The 19,207-nt window shown below is 44.7% G+C and overlaps 1 protein-coding gene across 2 annotated transcripts in view; it reads left to right on the top strand.

The window, feature by feature from the left end:
* The window catches only part of ST6GAL2 (ST6 beta-galactoside alpha-2,6-sialyltransferase 2), a 66,830-nt gene that overhangs the window by 39,577 nt on the left and 8,046 nt on the right, over positions 1-19,207 (top strand). The window contains exons 5-6 of one of the 2 annotated variants that reach the window (XM_081587507.1): positions 834-1,008; positions 11,072-11,325. In XM_081587507.1, the coding sequence (XP_081443633.1) occupies positions 834-1,008; positions 11,072-11,325 (429 nt within the window). Of the gene's footprint in view, positions 1-833; positions 1,009-11,071; positions 11,326-19,207 lie in introns of those variants that run through there. The other variant, XM_081587508.1, reaches the window with a different exon arrangement.

Raw genomic sequence — 19,207 nt, 5'->3', positions numbered from 1 at the left:
CCCTCCTCTAGTGGACCACGTTTTGTCAGAAGTCTCTGCTATGACCCATTGGTCTTGGGTGGCTCTGCACGGCATGGCTCATAGCTTCACTGAGTTACATAAGCCCTTCTACCAAACCCCTCCATGAAGAGGTTTCATGCAATCTTTTATGTGTAATCTTTGTACATGTATGTGTTGCTGGGCAGTAGCGAATGTATACAGCCCTGTATTCAGCACCACAACGAAGGAACAGAATCTCTCCATCATTGCAGAGAATCCTGTTTGTCACTTGTTCACCTCCCAGACCTGGCCCCATTGGGAAAGCATATTTCTGAAATACAGTGATTGAAAACCGTGGCCATGGGCCATCTGGCCCTGTTTTTTGTTTTTGTTTTTTTTCCCTTCTTTTTATTTTTGTTTTTCTTTACTTCTTTTTTGTTTGTTTGTTTGCCTCTGTTTTTGTAAATAAAGTTTGATTGAAACACAGCCACGTATTGTACCATCTGTGGCTGCTTTCCATGTAAGTATACAGTGGAGCCCAGGAGTTGCAGCAGAGACCCCATGGCCCCAAAGCCTAACCTCGTTTACTACCTGGCCCCTTCTAGAAAAGTCTGCTGACCCTGCTCTAGCCCTTCTCTCTCCTTTTACTAAAGAATAAGCACCAGTCCCCCAGGCTGGACCTCAGCCCCTGTACTCACTCACCCCTCATCCAGTGTAGAAGTGTCTACAGAAGGGGTGTCCTAACCCCCCCACCAACCTGGTCCTCAGCCTCTAAATACCCGCAACCCCAGCACTGCCTGGTTTCCTTTTCACAGTGTGGACCTCTGCCTTGACTGTGTGTTTTTTTCTCTTAGTGGTACAAGAAACCAGATTACAACCTGTTCACACCATATGTTCAGCATCGTCAGAGAAACCCGAACCAGCCATTTTACATTCTTCACCCCAAGTTTATCTGGCAGCTTTGGGACATCATCCAGGAGAACACAAAGGAGAAGATCCAGCCCAACCCACCATCCTCTGGCTTTATCGGTATGTGGCTATCAGGTTGGGTGACTAGCAGCAGGTGAGGGTTCATGCTAAGTGAATGTACATTCGTGCTATACGATAAGAGCATCTAGAGGGTGTCTTTAGAGGGAAGATAGATTCACTGAAAAGAGTGCAAAGACTCTGTTCCAGTTTCTACTGGCGAGTAACAGACTACCCCAACATGCTGAGATCTGAAACGAACTGCTTCATTTTCTCTCGTGATGGAGTGGGTCAGGAAGGGCTCAGCTGAGCGACCCCTTTGTTCCAGATTCATGGAGTCACTTGCGGGCATTCAGCTGCCCCATGGGGTGACCTTACTCCCCTGTTTGGCCCATCTGCTGGAATGCCTGGGGGCTGTGGCTCAGCTGGACTGGTGACCATGTGCCTGCAGGTGGTGGCCTCATGGTAATTGGACTCTTGATGGAAGCTCAGGGCTCCTGGCAGGTGTTCCAGTGACAGGAAGTGGAAGCGGGCTTTCTCAGGGCAGAAGCCTGAGGACTCTTTGTGGGTCACAGCCGTCAGAGGCCCCGCAGACTCAAGGGGTGGAGACCCCAGGGCCGCCCAGGACCACCACCACTCGCATACACATTATTGATGTGGGGCCAGGTCAAGGATGGGAATTCGTGGCCACTGGACCACCCCCCGGGGGTTGCAAGGTCACCAGTGGGTCTGGGCTTTGAGTAGCAGGATTCTCGGGCTGAGCTCCACTCTCTCCACTGGAGAGTGGACTTCATGTAACAAGGGCATCACACTTGGCCTAGTATATTGTTTGCAGTCAGGTTTTTATTCTCAAATGTGGTCTTAACCCATTTCTTTTCCCATGTTTCAGCCTCTTGCCCTGTTATTGTCTTGATGGTACCTAAATAGGGTGATACCAAAGAAGATTTTAGCTCCCCTTGGCAGTATGAAAGCTGCAGTGGAAACACAGGATAGAAATTTTGTCCATAAAACACTGATAGCAATCTCTACCCTAATATTGATGAATTTACAACCTGCATGCTGACTTGGGCTGCACAGGTGGTAACCATGACTAAAGGAGCATTTATGGAAGTGATGTGGATTGGTCAATGATACAGGCCCAAGAAGCATGCAAAGTGAGGCTTGTGGGTTTAGAGCGGTTTTGAGGTATTATAATAATATGAAATATTTTATGCAGAATTCAAGACTAAATTCATGACTGCATGTTATTTTCCTTAAGCAGAACTCCCTCACCCATCTTACATCATGCCTTTGATGCACTTTGTTTCCAAAGTACTTTGTCAGATTCTAAAGTTTTTTTTAATATTTATTTATTTGTTTATTTTTATCTGAGCTGGGTCTTCATTGCTGTGTGCAGGTTTTCTCTAGTTGTGGAGAGAAGGGATACTTTCTAGTTGCGGTGCACAAGCTGCTTATTCCAGTGGCTTCTCTTGTTGCGGCGCACGGGCTTAGTCGCCCTGAGGCATGTGGGGTCTTCCTGGACCAGGGATCGAACCTGTGTCTCCTGCATTGGCAGGTGGATTCTTAGCCACTGTGCCACCAGGGAAGTCCATGTTGTGTTCTATTTTTCCTGTGAGTGAAAGATTACTCTGGGTATTCTGCTAGGAGACACTGCAAAATTCCCAAAGCAAAGGGTACAGATACGTAATTATGTTATAACCACAAGTGGCAGGTTAGATACAGTAATCCAAGTTACCACATAAGGATTCTGGAGCTCCAGTATGAGTGGAACAAACTACAAAGTGTCAGTCTTAGGCATAGACATCTGGAATTAGAATAGGTCAGAAAAACCAGAGTGGACTATGATTTGTCTTTTGTGTGGTGTCACGGAATCCTGCTGACCTAGGGAAGAACATGGAACAGGATGGAATGATGCTGAGACAGCATAACGGGACATGGCCATCTGATCAAGTCTCCCTGGGAATTCCTGTGGCGGAAATCTGATCACAGCAAGAGCTTGGGAGCACAGTGGGGGCTCTCAGAGGCACTTACCACCGATGTGAAGTTTGAAAGTTTCCTCTGACATAGTCGTAGCTGGGGAACAACATTTCCCATGTGTTTTTGCTGTTGAAAGAAATCCTGCCACTTGTGGCCAGCTTCCTTTCACAGCTATGTGCTGAGCGTTTAGTTTTCAGGGACACTGCTTGCCTGTGTGACTTCTTTTCCAGGACAAGGGTACTGCAGTTGAGGGTCATTTCAGGAGTGGGGGCTGGACTGAACGACAGTCCTCTGAGGTCACTGGGTTTCCAGTCACAGGCGAGTCACTTGCTCCTGTGAATGTCCTCATGCTTCTGGGAGAAAGGAGAGTAATAGCAACGCCTTCTTATGGGGCCAGTTCACACCTGTGGTCATTTTCTAGCTCTGTTCTGTCCAGGCTGGCAGCTCTTAGGCACCGGTGGCTGCTCAAGTGTGAGTTAGTTAGGATTAAACAGGAGGAAAATCTCTCCCTTGGTGCTTGAGCCCCATTTCAGGCTCTTAAAGTCCCATGCTCCCAGTGGCTATGGCCCTGGGCAGTGTGGATGGAGACCACCTTCACCACAGGGAAAGTTACAAAGGACAGCAGGAACAAAAGGAACTTTTGGAGGAGCAACCAGTTCCTACTGGACGCTGTGCTCTGTGGGTGGGGACCTCTCTGATAGAAGACGTTTGATGTTATCCATCATATTGATGAATTGTTACTACATCCACGTGTCAATTCTAATACATACTATCATTTATTCTATACGTGAACATGCAGACTTTACTTCCCTTTAAACCATTTCCTTAAGGTAAATTGCCAGATATATATGAGTGCTGAGGAAAGGGTGTGATGTGTTGATCACTATTGGAAGTGCCAGCTTACTGCTTTTTCCCTGACTTCTGACCAAAGGCCATATTTGTGCTTCCGGGTCACAGAAGGACATCCTTATGTGCGTCAGAGATGTACTCTGTGTACCATCCCCTTGTCCAGAGCAGCAGCAAAGAGATGCTTACCCCTCGTGCATGGCACATGTATTTTTTTTTTTAAAGAGTAGAACTTTGCTTTAGCTATATATATACTTGTATTTGGGCTTCCCCAGTGGCTCGGTGGTAAAGAATCTGCCTGTCAATGCAGGAGACCTGGGTTTGATCCCTGGGTCAGGAAGATCCCTTGGAGAAGGAAATGGCAACCCACTCCAGTGTTCTTGCCTGGGAAATCCCACGCACAGAGGAGCCTGGTGGGCTACAATCCATGGGGTAACAGTCAGACACGACTGAGGGACAAAACAACAACATACATGTATCCCCTCCCTCTTGGTTCTTCCTCCCATCTCCTCTCCATCCCACCTCTCCATCCCTGTGTTGGTCATCACAGAGCACCAACCTGAGCTTTTTGTGCTTTATATTTTTTTTAATTAAAGGGAAGTAACATAGGACTTCCCTGGTGATCCAGTGATAAAGACTGTGCCTTTCAATGCAGGGGGTATGCTTTCAATCCCTGGTCAGGAGCTAAAATCCCACATGCCACGTGGCCAAAAAAAACAACATGAAACAGAAGCAATATTGTAACAAATTCAATAAAGACTTTAAAAATGGTCCACATTAAAAAAAAAAATTCTTTTTTTATAAAAAAGGAAGTAGCATACACCCAGGTAATTTGGATGCTCCACAGGACCCGTTTCTTTGGAACATTTGTTACACAGTGTCAGGACCTTTCCTCTCAGTCCACTGGGAGCCACTTGTTCACATGGCAAGAACATCTCTCTTTTTCATCCCTGTCTGGATGCTGGAGGCCTTCTCTCATTACTTGGTATTGGGAGATGGTTCTGACAGCACTGAGGCCTGGCTGAGGATGGAGAGTCATTTCCTAGGAACTTCATGGTTTCTGCATTGCCTTCATACACACTGATAGTTTGTGGGAGGTGTATGAGTTCATCTGGAGCCCTGAAGCCTGGCTGGATGGTTCTGTCCTCTGATGTAGGAGGCTCTCCAGCTTCACCCTCGGGCTCTCCGGGCTGAGCATCGTCAGGCAGACTGGCCTGATGCATCAGCCTGACCGGCACTGATAGGAGACTCGCTTTAGTCTATGGTTGACAACGCTTTCATTGTACAAACCACCAACACCCCCTCATACCTTTTGAAAAGGCAGCCTCAATTGTTTATAGCATAAGTACTATTTCTAGACTTCACAGATGCAAATGCTGTAATTTCAGGCTATTGAAATTACAAGAATAATATAATTAAAAACAAGTCATAACTTTGTTTCTTTTCCACTTGATTTTGCATTCAGGACTCTAATTTTCCAATATATCATCCAAACTCAGATGGTAACACAAAATAATAACACGTTAACTCAAATTAATAACCCGCTTAACATCTCTATACATGGTTGTGTAAAACCAATCTTTATTATGTTGACGAGGAACAACTTTTTACATTTCCCTGTAAATAGTGAATCCTGAATGTATGTTACCATCAAATAATACAATATAAATGGGCTAAAAAATTGATTTTCAAGTATTAGTCATGCATTACATGATTTTACTTAATATAGTAGATGCTTGTTAAATTATTATTTTATTACCTGAAATGCAAATTTCCAAACCACTTTTTTTTTTTTACAATTTAAGTAACTCATTTTGTCGAGCTGCTATTGTGAATATTGTCTTTGACGTTTTTTTAAATTAATTTTTATTGGAGTATAGTTGCTTTACAGCCTGTTAATTTCTACCATACCACAAAGTGAATCAACTATATGTATCCATATATCCCCTCTCTTCTGGATTCCCATTTCCTTCCCATTCACCACAGTTCCCTGTGTTACACAGTAGGTTCTCATTAGTGATCTATTTTATAAATAGTATCAATAGTATATATATTCCAATCTCCCATTTCATCTCATCCCCATAGAAACCACATTTTAATTACAGATATCTTCTGAAAATGTCACTTAAAATATCATTTTTGCTCCTTCAGTAATCTTAAGTACAGTTTTCATAATTTTCCATCTTATTATGAATTTATGGAGAAACCACAGAATAACTACTACATTTCCATTAGACCAGCACATTCAATACCCTTAACTTTTCACCCTCACCCCTCATTCAGAAACATGTTTTGCAGGGTTTATTGGATATCCTCAGAAATTTCTCATTAACCTGACATGTGAATTATGTTCAAGTGTTACCTGAAATTGATGAGAGCCTGTATTTTTCCCATCACTTGCTCTAGGTTCTATTTATGTCCATAACTTATTTTGCCCCGTGTTAAAAAGACATATTCATCAAGGAGAAAATTCTATTATTGTTAACAATTTGGGATATCATTTTAAATATTTTGCCTGGTGCAAAGTAAGATAATTTGGTGTGATCACAATTAAAGTCTGAATGATTAAGTTCTGTTAGACTCTAACACATCAAACACATCTATATATCTGCAAAGTAGAGATTTGGGTTTCTTTTTTTTTTTTTTTGGTTGCACTGGGCTGGGTCTTTGTTGCAGGGTGTGGGCTCTCTAGTTGTGGAGTGGGCTTAGTTGCTTATGTGGGCTCTTAGTTCCCCACACAGGTGCTGAACCAGTGTTCCCTGCATTGGAAGGCAGATTGTCAACCACTGGACACCAGAGAAGCCCCAAAAGTAGATTTTTTATAGGAGAACCTTGTTTATTCAGAATTTGTGGTCATCTGAGCATAACATGCAAACATGCAGGTGGAAGTTTGCTTTTTATCCATGTTTTGGAAAAATAAATAAGTGTACATACTGCTTGTTAAGCTGAGTCATAGACTATGACATTTTATTAAGACTAGTGGAGATGCTTTTTAATTGGTTAGATAATTATATTGAATTATACAATATTTTAAAACCTGTAATTTGGCAAATGAATAGCTCTTGAGTCATAATTGCCTAGAAAAATTTGCACTTTTTTTTCTTCAAATGAATCCCTACTCATTTGTAAAACCTGGCCAAAAAACTCAACATGAATTATGTTCAAAGATTTTCAGGAACTGGCTGCAAGCCCATTTGATTGGTTTGGAAAAATACATTTAAAAGTGTCTAAATATTGATCCACTTATCAAAAAGTCTGGCTCCACACTGAAAGCAGTAAAATTTTATTAGTGCTGAAAGCAGTTCCTTTTGGATAGTCCATAAATGAAATTATGTAACATAAAAGTTCCTTAAGTGAGTTTTCTAAAAATTCTTTACTGAATAAGTTAGCATGAGATGATTAGTATTCATTTTTGCTCTGGGGGCAATCCTGAGCAGTCCTAAGAAAGGAAATGAAAAAAAAATTTTTTAGTGTAGCCAGATGTGAATTCCCCGTTTGGGTCTGGCTTGCAGGAATGATGAGGAACAATGTGATGCTGTGAGTTTGTACGTGCTGGCCTGCCTGCTGACCACCAGGGACCCCTGCCTGCAGGGTTGACCCTTGGCTGGCTTCTAGGAGCCTGGGTTTGGAGAGACCCTCCCTTCTGACAGGGTGGGTCACTGTGCCCAAATGCTCATGCAGCAGAGGGACCTCTTCCCAGCACCTGCTTCCTTCTGGAGTCTGGATGATGTGAGCCAGGTTTGTAATAAATCACTGACTCTCTACTAGGTCCTGTAGGTCCCTCTGGTAAGTCATCAAGCCCAGAGGCAGGCTGGGGAACTCAGACCCGGTCCCTCGTCAGCATAGTACAGAGGAAATGTCTGCAGACCACGTGTTGTTGGTGTTGATGTCACTATGGTGATGGAGGAGCATCACCGCAGGTCAGAAGAGATGCTGCTGGCAGTGCTGGCATTTGTCTCAGTCCATAGTGAGGACACTCTCTTCAAGTCATCCTCAGGATGGTAGGTCATGGGCCTGCCACCTGTTTTTAAATGTAAACATTCGTTCTTTAGTTTACTTTTTTTTTTTAAGATTTATGTATTTATTTTTTGGCTGTGTTGGGTCTTCATTGCTGCATTCAGGCTTTTTCTAGTTGCAACGAGCAGGGGCTAGTCTCTAGTTGTGGCACTCGGGCTTCTCATTGTGGTGGCTTCTCTTGTTGTGGCTCATAGGCTTTAGAGAAAAGCCTCAATAGTTGTGGCACGGAGGCTTAGTTGCCCCACGGTATGTGGGATCTTCCTGGACCAGGAATCGAACCTGTGTCCCCTACATTGGCAGGCAGATTCTTAACCACTGGACCACCAGGGTAACCCCTACTTTTTTTTCTTAAAGAAACTTTTTATAAGTCCCAGTCCTCAGCCTGTGCCCAGTTGAATACAGAGTGAGTTTAACTGAAGAGGCTTCCAACAGTGCCTAACGTCCTGGTCCCCCCCAGTGTTGTCCCAACCCCACCTCCTGCAGTCTTTCCTCCTCACACCTCATCTCCCAACTCGAGCCCCCAGCTGTGCCAGGGCTGGCACACACTCCAGACATCGTGGTCCACCCACTTCCTCTTTGCAACACATGCAGAAGTTTCATTTCAGGATTTTGTTTGTGACTAAGTACTCTGAACTCCTGGGAAAAGTGATGTGCAGATTTAACCATGTGTAATAATGATGTTCAGTATTTATTATATGGCAGAGTTTAAATTTAAACTCAAGTTTATGCATAATATTGGCTTGGTAAATTAAAAAGCAGAGTAAATGAAATGACCATGCTGTCTGAAAAATTTTTAAATAATTAAAAATATTCTCCACTTGGTTTTCTAAATCTTGTCCACCCTTCACATGTACCCTACAAGTTGCAAACTGACTTTTCCCTCTCTTTGAAGGTGTTGCCTTAACAATTGATGTCAGCACTACAACTGGCTGTCATTTAAACACTTGGGGCAGAATCAGCTCTAATTTAAATTTTAGAATGCTCTGGACCAAGGCTCATGGTTACAGGAACTCACAAGTTCATATGTGTGTGTGTGTTAGTTGTTCAGTCATGTCCGACTCTTTTGTGACCCCATGGACTACAGCCTGCCAGGAGCCTCTGTCCATGGAATTCTCCAGGCAAGAATACTGCGGTGGGTTGCTATTTCCTTCTCCAGGGGGATCTTCCAGACCCAGGGATTGAACCTGGGTCTCCTGCATTGCAGGAAGATTGTTTACCACCTAAGCCACCAGGGAAGCAAGTTCACCAGGGAATGCAAAATGAGATGCAAAAACTAGGAGGAAGAATGCAGATAGCTCAAGATAAGGACCCCACTTCCTAAACCTCTGTCAGCCTTCAGTTGGGATGGCCATGAAATACCTAGCAAGTTTCTGTATTTCTGAAGCTCTAAGAGTTGTTTTAAAATATATTTATATATTAAGGCACTGGTCCTTGGTTCTCTCTGGCTCTACCTGGATCTGGGTCACATTGTGGGGGGGGGAGGGTCATGGAAGGGGGAGGGAAGGAGGGAGCCAGCAGAGCTGGGAGGAAGGAGGGGGACTGAGCTGGGACTTGATGTTTCCACATCGTGCTTGGGAACAGCTTGACTTCCTAGAACCCGACCTGAAGAATCTCTGTGTCTCTTGTGAGGAGCAGCGTTTACTCGCAGCCGCTGCAAGCAGCTTCATGGCCGTCAAGGCACGTCCTGATGTCTTCTGAACAGGACACCAGGTCCTCTCTGTCATCCTGCCTCCCCTCCCCCTACCTCCAGGTGGTACCTACAGATTCAGCCCTCACCTCCCCCAGGCACCTTTCTCTGCACCCCCAAGCCCTTCCCACTGCTTCCCCAGGCCCTCATGCTGTACTTTCCCCATTTGTGAGCATTTTCATGCTGCAAACACAGTGGATTACTTAGAAATATGCTTGTCCTCTGCAGACCAGCCTTGTCTGTAACAGGAACTCACTGTGATTTCATGTCTTTTTCATAACAAGGATTATCCTTTCCTAAAAGGGAGAAGGAAATGACAACCTACTCCAGTTTTCTTGCCTAGAGAATCCAGGGACTGAGGAGCCTGATAGGCTACAATCCATAGGGTCGCAGAGTCAGACACAACTGAGCAACTTAGCACACACACATACGTAATTTTAAGTTTAAAAGGTGTTAATACATCACTTCTCGGCCTTTCAGCTAAGATCAAGTGTAAAGAGTGTTAACAGAGGTGATGGGGAAAATAACAGAGCTTGGAAAATAACGCTCTTTAGCATAGATCCAGATGAGACTTCCTCTATGATGATGCAGTTTTATAGCTATTGGAAATATTAAAAATAAAAAAGAAATAAAAGAAACTTTAATATGGATAGTTCCAGTGAGAAAAACACTTTTAATATGAATCTTGAACTCTGTGTCTCCATCTCTTTCCTTTTAACGATTTTCTAATAATTTTTTTTTTTTTACATTACACACATTTCTTAGTTACATCACAGTCCTCCTGTTGTAAATCAGGTGGACCTGGGTGTGGAATGAGATAGTATATTCGGACTTGGGGATGCAGGTCTGGCCCCAACTGTCCTCTGCTTAAGTTTGATTGCTTGGTCTTTTCTTCTCTCATTCCCGGGTCCCCAGTGGTCAGCTGGATGGGTGAATGTGTAACAGCATCGTGTCTTAGCATGGCCCCAGTCTCCAGACCTCACACATGCCACTCACTGGAAGCTAGAGTCACAAGGTGAAGCCGACAAGGCAGGGGGCACAGAGCAGGTATCTACTGCCCCAACTGTGACCCTCCACCCCATCTAAAGATGTCCCCTTCATTACTTCTCCTTAAGAAAGTAGGTCATATAGGACTCAGGGAACTCAAACCAAGACTCTGTGACAACCTAGAGGGGTGGAATGGAAAGGAAGGTGGGAGAGAGGTTCAAGAGGGAGGGGACATATATATACTTATGGCTGATTCATGTTGATGTTGAGAAGAAACCAGCACAATTCTGTAAAGCAAATTATCCTTCATTTAAAAAATTAATTTAAAATTAAAAAAAAGAAAGTAGGTCATATAGTCATTCAACAAACATGGATCCCTAACTCTCCACCAATACTGTGCATGCCACAAATGACAAGAAGATGGATAAGTGACCCAGCTCTCACCCTCAAATCCTCTGCTCTCTGGTGGGAAAGAGACTCTAAGCAGACATATGGTTAGGACAGAGAGACACGTAGACAAGGAAGAAATGACGGCGGAATCTGCCACACTTGAGGACTGATGCCTCCCCCTCCCCGAGTTGCTCACGGCTCTGCTTCCCCTTCCCCCACCAGGCATCCTGCTGATGATGAACCTGTGTGGTGAGGTGCACGTGTATGAATACGTACCGTCAGTGCGTCAGACAGACCTGTGTCACTACCACGAGCCCTACCATGATGCCGCCTGCACACTGGGCGCCTACCACCCGCTGCTCTATGAGAAGCTGCTGGTGCAGCGGCTCAACGTGGGCGCCCATGGTGACCTGCACCGCAAAGGCAAGGTTGTGCTGCCCGGGTTGCAGGCCGTGCGCTGCCCGCCAGGTGCCTGAGGGGCCGGCCAGGCTCTGCATCCTGGAGATGCTGGAAGGCACCCTGGAGGCGGCATGACCTCGGGTCTGTAGCTATGACTTTGTGCTGACCACGGGGATCCTTCCTTTCTAAGCCATTGAGTGTGTCCGACTGTTCAGAACATAGAAATGGAATTCAAAGAAACAGACTCCAGAAAGATACAAAAGAAAAATTTTCAAGGATAGCTAGGAAAAAAAAAAAATGTGTAAGAAATGGGTAAATAGCTCCATAATGTTGGTCTTTCCTTTACCGTGGGCTGCTTTCAGCTGACACACCTGAGGGATGATGTGGTTTGTACCTGGAAGCATCCTCGCTTCAGGACAGTACCTGACATATCTGCTGTGTCACTTGTATGTCATTTGTCATGAAAGGGCCCAGAGTTGATGACGAACATCTGGATTATCACTCAGACCTGTTTATAGGAACAGCAGACCCCACAGGATAGCCTGTGAGGTGTTTTCTCCACCTCTGCTCCCAGCTGCCGCTGAAGGCTTTGCAATTTGTGTATCAGGACACGTTTCTAAAACCATGAAGCACCCTTCCTGGATAGTCCAAGAAGAAGCCAGCCCCAGATAGCACCCAGGGGAGACACTTTGTTCTGCAGTGTTTCCTTGCTTGACTAGAATCCCCAGGCGTGCAGGAACATCACTGGCAGGTGCACACGGAATGGGGCAGCAGGTGGCCTTGGGCAGGACTGCCCCTGGCCCCAGCTTTTCTGGCTTCAGCACCCGCCAGCCCTCCACACAGCCTGCGTGTCTACAGGCACTGACAATTAGGATGTCTCCATGGTGGTGGGGGGGGGGGGTCCTTCCAGCCTAGAGCTGACGCCCTGTGCTTCTAGAGCTGCACACCTGTCTCTTCCATGTGTTTTCCTCACAGGTTCATATCATCTGTTGGGATCCTGATGGTGATACACTGACTTCCGCTAATTCTTCCTACAGTCAGATGTTTAGGAATCCCACCATCATCTTCACAGACCTGTTGTACGTCAGTAACATAACAAAGCCATATAATTAAATACATTTGCATGAAAGCGCTGCTCTTTAACAAATAAAAAAAAAGTATATGATTCAAAGAGAAATACAGTGAGAGGGGAGAGTCAGCCCAGTGTGTTCGCTGTAGCAGCTCATTTTGTTATAATCTCAATTTTTGTCACAAAAGCATCAAAAAAAATTTTTTTCCCATAAATGTAGTAAAACAGAAACATTATGGAATACCTTAGTTCAACATACAATTTCAATCGTACCTCAGCGGTCCAGTTACAACTTCTTGGCCAGAATCATCACAGCTTCATTAAATGTGTTCTTCTTCACAAGTGTGTGAACATCAGGAAAGTTTAGTACAGAAGGTTTTTTTGTTCCAGGTTTGTTTGTTTGGTTTGTTTCCTGAGCAAGAATGGTTGACAGAAACTGGCCTCTCTGGTTGGCCTACTCAGCAGAAATCGGTCCAGGTCCCAGATATCTCCTATGGCTTATTGTCACAGTGAATTTGGGGTCATTGAAAAGCTTTGATTGTGACAATATCCACTACAAGCCTACTGTGAGAGCCTCACTTCCAGATTTATGATAAGGGGTGGATAATTCTGTCCAGCCTGCCAACTAATATCCAAGCAGATATGGGCAGGCCACTTTTCTCGCTCGTTTTCTGAAGGGACACAGCCCTGTGCAGTGTCCAGTGAGTCCCATTGCTGGGAAGTGGCTGGTGCAGGGTGACCGGTCCAGTCACCCTGGGCCCTCCCCAGACTGTGCAGGCTCTGACCTCAGATGCCCATGACACTGAAGTTTCTTTACTTACTTTCCTACTGGGTTTCCCTCTGGGCCTCCTTGTATCCAGAACAGCCCCTTCTGCTGGCATGAGATACTGGGCAGAAGGAAATTTGCTGGAGGGTCAGCATAGATATTCAAGTTCAGAAGCCCCAGAAAACACTTCAAAGGCCTCCAAATACATTTTGTTGTAACCCATGCAATTTTAAAATGTACTTTTAGCTCACAGAGGTTATAAGAAAGACTGAAGAGGATAAAGAAAATTTAATTCAAGGTTTTGGATTTAAAGACTCTTGGGAACCAGGGTCTGTTAAAAACACTGAGACAGCATGGTACAAGTATTCATACATTGCAGGCTGGGCATTCTTCTGCTTAAGAATTTAAGTTGTTTAGCTCCTTGAAACTATTAGGCAGTTATAGTTGATGTGTTGTCTCTTCACGTCTGCAGACAGTGATTAAGCCCTCAAAATACACACATTGCAATAAGCAGCCGGCCTTTCCATGAAGGAATTAAAGGAAATGGTGCCCGCTGCATTTCTTTCAGGCTTCACCCCTTCCAGACCCTCCACCCTTGCTGTAAAGAGATGCTCCATAAACCGAGGCTGTTAGGTGGTCCTTTCTTCTCTCTCAGGACTGAAGAAGGTCACACTACATCACTTCTTGAAGTAACTTCACTCCATCTTTTTTTGTTGCTGTTGTCACACTGAAATGTTGACCAGAAATGACAACTCACTCGCGTCCAGGTCCCAGGTCCTCCCCTTGAGGCTCTCCAGCCCTTCCCCAGGTATAAGGGGGGGGGGGTGTCTAATAGGTAGAGCATCCTCGCTGTCCTCAGGGATGCCAGTGCTGGCCCCATGCACCACCTTAAGGGTGAAGGGCCCACAGATGGACAGGAAGGAGTTACGTAAGTACCCTCCTCCGTCAGGGCTGGCGAGGGGCTTTGGTTCAACTTTGGTCCCAGGGTCTGTCATTGTCCACAGTATGCAAGGCTCAGGGAACCCCAGCCCCACCCTCCCCACATGTCCCACACCCTCCTTTAATCAACTCTGGGCTCCCCAGTAATCGTCATCACAGTACCTGTAGCATCTAGACAAAGCCATGCTGAAGTAATGATCAGCCTTCTCAAAGCTGAGAAATAAAAGTAAGTGTTTAAAGCTACCTGGGGTCACTCTGTTACATGACCATGAGCCAGTTCCTTCTGGTGGAACAGATTAATTCCTGATGTTGTGGGCTGTCCCTTAGGGGCAGGAACACTCACAGCCACAGAATTAACTAGGTCCAGTCTGGCGGTGTGGAGTGGGGTCAGGATCACGTGAGGGATGGTAGGGATGGTAGGTGATGGAGGATTTCGTGTGCACAGATGACATCATGATGAAAGCACTCTCTCCAGCCTTTCTCTTAGAGATCAAGGCACTGTGCGTGGTTGAGGCTGGTGGCCAAAGTGACCCAGTCCCACTGCCGCTTAACTATGAGGAGAGGCAGAGCCAGGAGGTAGGGTGATGACCAAGAAACACGTGGCTGAGTGCACAGGCCACATAGTGTCTGAATATATTCAACCAGATTGCCTATGTTGACTTCTCACTTTCTGATTGTTTAGGACTCTTACCCAGAGGTTCCACAGCCAATGAGGGCAGTTGTATGTAGAAATTCAGTGCTTAGGGAAAGTGTACCTGAGTTCACACTTGTGTGTTATACTCCGGATATTTCCATCATGAAATTATTCTGCATGTGTCTGTGTGTCTGTCTCTCAGGCATTATTTGTACAACTGGTAAATGAAAGATATTAATCTGTTGAGGGAATAAATTATAAGTTCTGATTCTTGCTTTATTAAGTAACTGAAGCCTTTTAGTAAGAAGAAATCCAGAAAATTTCTCTATGAGCTCAGGCTAATGGAATTTAAGGAATGAAAGATACTGATATAGTTCTGACTCTTGTTATAACAAGTGTGCAGGTAGATATAGTTATATAATTGTATATATACATATCTGCATACATGGTTGCTTTTAAAGTGTTTTTTTCATCAAATTTTATTTCTAAAACCTTGACAATAAATTTTTTTAATTATGCAAACACCAGTTTTTTAAGAGAAGTAAGCAAATGTTATATGTCTTTCTGTAAAACAAAAAAATCCAGTTTTCCCATGCACTCATATTTCACACCTTCTGGCTACATTAAAAAGTATGGCAGAAATATTTACAAGGTGCTCTGAGGGTAGAACTACAACCTAAAGGTTGTGTCCTCATCAGAAACCTAATTGAACTCTGACCTTTGATGGGAAGTTGATCTAGAATTCATGGTTTTTGCAAGATTAGGGGAAGAAATGCTTATTTGGTTCTATGGAAAATAGTCTCCTAGCTTAGGTTTCACACAAATTAACTGCATCAGAACTGTTAAAACCTAACATTTATGACACCACACATCGTGTTATACTCTAGATAAAAATCCTTGTGAAATTTTTCTTGGAAAAAAAATCCTTGGAAACCAGTCAACTTTTTTAACAGCTTTGGGAATTTTTTTGTATGATACTTTTTAAAATGAAATGTGCACTCTTCAAAATGAATTAAGGCTTGAGGTTTTCCAGGAGTCACCTTTTAAATGTGTTTGTACACAGTTTAACTCTTTGATATTTTCTAGTTTGGTTTTGTATATTTTTATGTGTACACAATGTACAGACTTTTTTCCCTGTAAATAAAACATGTTTTCATTTGTCTAGATGCGTCTCTGTTTTAATTTGTAGAAGTTGCACAAAACAATGAATGAGGGGCAAAATCATGAGGTGTCTCAAGGTAAAAAAATGGCACAGAGCTGAGATCTAACTGGAAGATTGTAAAAGGAGTAAGAACAGCAGGACTTCCCACTCTGAACCTGGACACACCCGGCCTGAAACAGAGGTAGGGCCAGTGGTTGGTCCTCCCCAGAGGGTTACCTGCCAGACCAGGAGAATGGGTGTGGACATTAAGGAGAGTGACAGCCCTAGGCACACCCTGCCATGCTCAGGAAACCCCAAGTGCACAGAATCTGGCAGGAAGGGAGCCCTCCAGCACAAAAGGCAGCATGTTGATTAATTTATTGTCACCAGTGTGACAGAGCTTTTAGTCTTAGAGACTACAAATAAGGGCTTCCCAGGTGACTCAGTAGTAAAGAACCTGTCTGCCAATGCAGGAAACATAGGAGACGCAGGTCCAATCCCCGGGTTGGGAAGATTCCCTGGAGGAGGGCATGGCAACCCACTCCAGTATTCTTGCCTGGAGAATCCCATGGACACAGGATCCTGGTGGGCTACAGTCCATGGGGTCGCAAAGAGTTGGACACAACTAAGCGACTTAGGATGCATGCACACACGATAAATGAATGATTAGAGGGAGGCCTGGAGACACTGAAGTCACCTTACCCACTACTGTGTCACATTATCCTTAGTGTGTTTGCCCTTTCCTCGTGAAGGGAAATCAGTTAGTCAGGCCCCCGGAAGGAAATTCCCAGAGATTTTCTGGTTAGAATGTGAAAGAATCCTGGAGGCGAAGCGTCCAGGGTTGGCTATGAGGACTGACGTGAGCAGCCGGGCGGAGGGCGGGGGGGCCCTGAATTCCCTCTGAGTGATGTGCTGAGTCACAGGGGACCCGCACTGTAGCTCACCATCAGTTTTCTTTCCCCACAAGGTACAAGATGCCAGCTTCCAGGTCATTGAAGTGCAGGCCCGATTCGGGAAGACTAGAGCTGGGGCCCTGCGAGGATGCTGAGATGAGGCCAAAGAGCAGGGAGCAGGAGGCCAGCTCCACCTGCCTCAGGCTAGAGGTGCCAGGGAAGACAGCCCTGGGTGCTCCATGCTGTGCTTACAAAACCCCAGGTGTACAGAATCCGGCAGGAGGGAAGGCCTCTGGCAGCAGACCTCCGCTGACCCCTCATCTGAGCAGGGGTTGGCACACTGCAGCCCACAGCCTCCTTTTGTTAGTAAAGTTTTACTGGGCTGCAGCCACACTCATGTGTCGACGTCTTAGCCATGGCTGCTCCATACAGAATCAAGTAGTTGCTACAGAGACCTAATAGCCGCCAATCCTAAAATATGTATTATCTGGTCCTTTACAGAAAGGATCTGCGGAGTCTCAATTTTAAATACAAAATACAAGAGCCCGTTAGGCAAGCATTGTGTTAATGGCAGGCAGGTGGTCCTCCCAAACCACCTTCTAAGGTAGTTACAATATTAGCTTCGGGAATATTGAGGTTACAGAGGTTAATTCACCAGCCTGCAACCCCACAGCCAGGAAATGATGAGTCCAGCTTGCAGTCCCCATCTGACTCAAAGCCTCTGCTTGGAACTCTTAGATCAGGCTTTCTTTTTCTTTTCAATATTTATATATTTATTTGGTTGCCCTAGTTCCTAGTTGCGGCATGCTCACAGAATGTGAAGTCTTAGTTACTGGCATGTGGGATCTAGTTCCTTGACTAGGGATCAAAACTGGGCCCCCTGCACTGGGAACATGGAGTCTTAGCCACTGGACCACCAGGGAAGTCCTGTGTCGGACTTTTTAGAGCCTTCTCTCCCTGAGACACTACTCTGCTGCTCAAATACTCCCCGAACTCCCCACATACCCTGAGGGCTCAACTCTGGAGCCTCATTTTGCTTGAATATTTTGAGAAATTGTGCTTTGAAATTTATGGAGGGAACAGTTCCCTAAACCCCTGAACTGCATGTGTCAAATGCAATTTCTACTTCCTGATTAACAGCCCATCTCTGTGTTTGTCACAGCCCAGTGGAAAGAGCAGATCTCACATGCAGAGAGAAAGCTGACATCCCATTAACTCCCCCCAACACATACACAGCTCCCATCCTAACTCCTTGGTGTTGTGCTGGAGAAACTACCTTGAAGAATGAGACACTACGTGTGAAATGATCACAAAAAGTCAAAGGAACAGAAAAATCAATGCATATAAGGGGAATTTGTAGAGATTGGAAGGCAAAATAACTTAACAAAAATGAGAAAGCTGGGGATGAGAGGGAAGCTGAAGAGGGAAGGGATATATGTATATGTATAGCTGATTCACTTTACTGTACAGCAGGAGCTAACACAACATTGTAAAGCAACTATACTGCAATAACAAAAAAAAAAAAAATTAGAAAGCTGGTATGCTGCAGGAGCAAGATCTAATCCAAGCTTCTAGTCCCTCAGCCTTTGTTCACTTTGTTGCGCTGCTTCATTGTTACTGGCCTCCCCATCCACTTCTGAGCCTACGAGGCCCACTAGACCGCTGCACTTGATGGCTGCTGTTGTTATTGTTTAGTGACTGAGTCGTGTCTGACCCTTTGTGACCCCATGACTGTAGCCCACCAGGGTCCTCAATATAGTTGCTTCTCCAGGCAAGAATACTGGAGTGGGTTGCCATTTCCTTCTCCAGGGGATCTTCCTGACCCAGGGATAGAAACCACGTCTCCTGCATTGTCAAGCAGATTCTTTACCATCTGAGCCACTAGGGAAGAACTTTATATCATACATAAACACATACATGACTTAAAAATAATTTTAAGTGCCCAAATAATTAGAACTAGTGATTATCTCTGCATGGTGAGAAAATGAGGAGCTTATCTTATCCTGATACTTTACATATTTTTAAAAGATCTATAAACATAACAACAAAAAACAAATTTTAACAATATTCAGGAGATCTTGTGGTCTAGTGGGAAGAGATGAGCTTCAACAGTGTGGCTGGTCAGAGAAGAGAACCCCTCTCCTGCTTTGCTGTATTCATTTAATTGGTCCAGATGTGGTGGGAATCAGAACCCCCCAGATGCTCACTGCTATACAGGCAAGTTCAGCGCCCAGCACCCTGTAATGTCACCACCAACAGCACGGGATTACGTTATTGATGAGAAAGCCCAGGTCAGTGCCTATCTCCTCACTAGCTAGGCAACCTTGAGTACAGCATTTATTTTCTCTGACGTTTGTTTCCTCATGTGCGAAAAAAGAGGTCATAACAGCACCTACTCATTGAATTATTGCAATGATTAATTTAGACAGTGTGTGTAAATTATTTAGCACAGGGTCTGACAGCTAATGAAATTAATTGTTGCTGGTCTTGTTATTATTTTTGTATTTTGATCTCCTC

Source organism: Giraffa tippelskirchi, chromosome 4 (genome assembly GCF_054371585.1).
Source record: "Giraffa tippelskirchi isolate mGirTip1 chromosome 4, T2T-mGirTip1v1.2.pri, whole genome shotgun sequence".
NCBI lineage: Eukaryota > Metazoa > Chordata > Mammalia > Artiodactyla > Giraffidae > Giraffa > Giraffa tippelskirchi.
The sequence above is the reverse complement of the archived record's forward strand: the minus strand, read 5'-3'. Positions and strand labels throughout refer to the sequence as shown.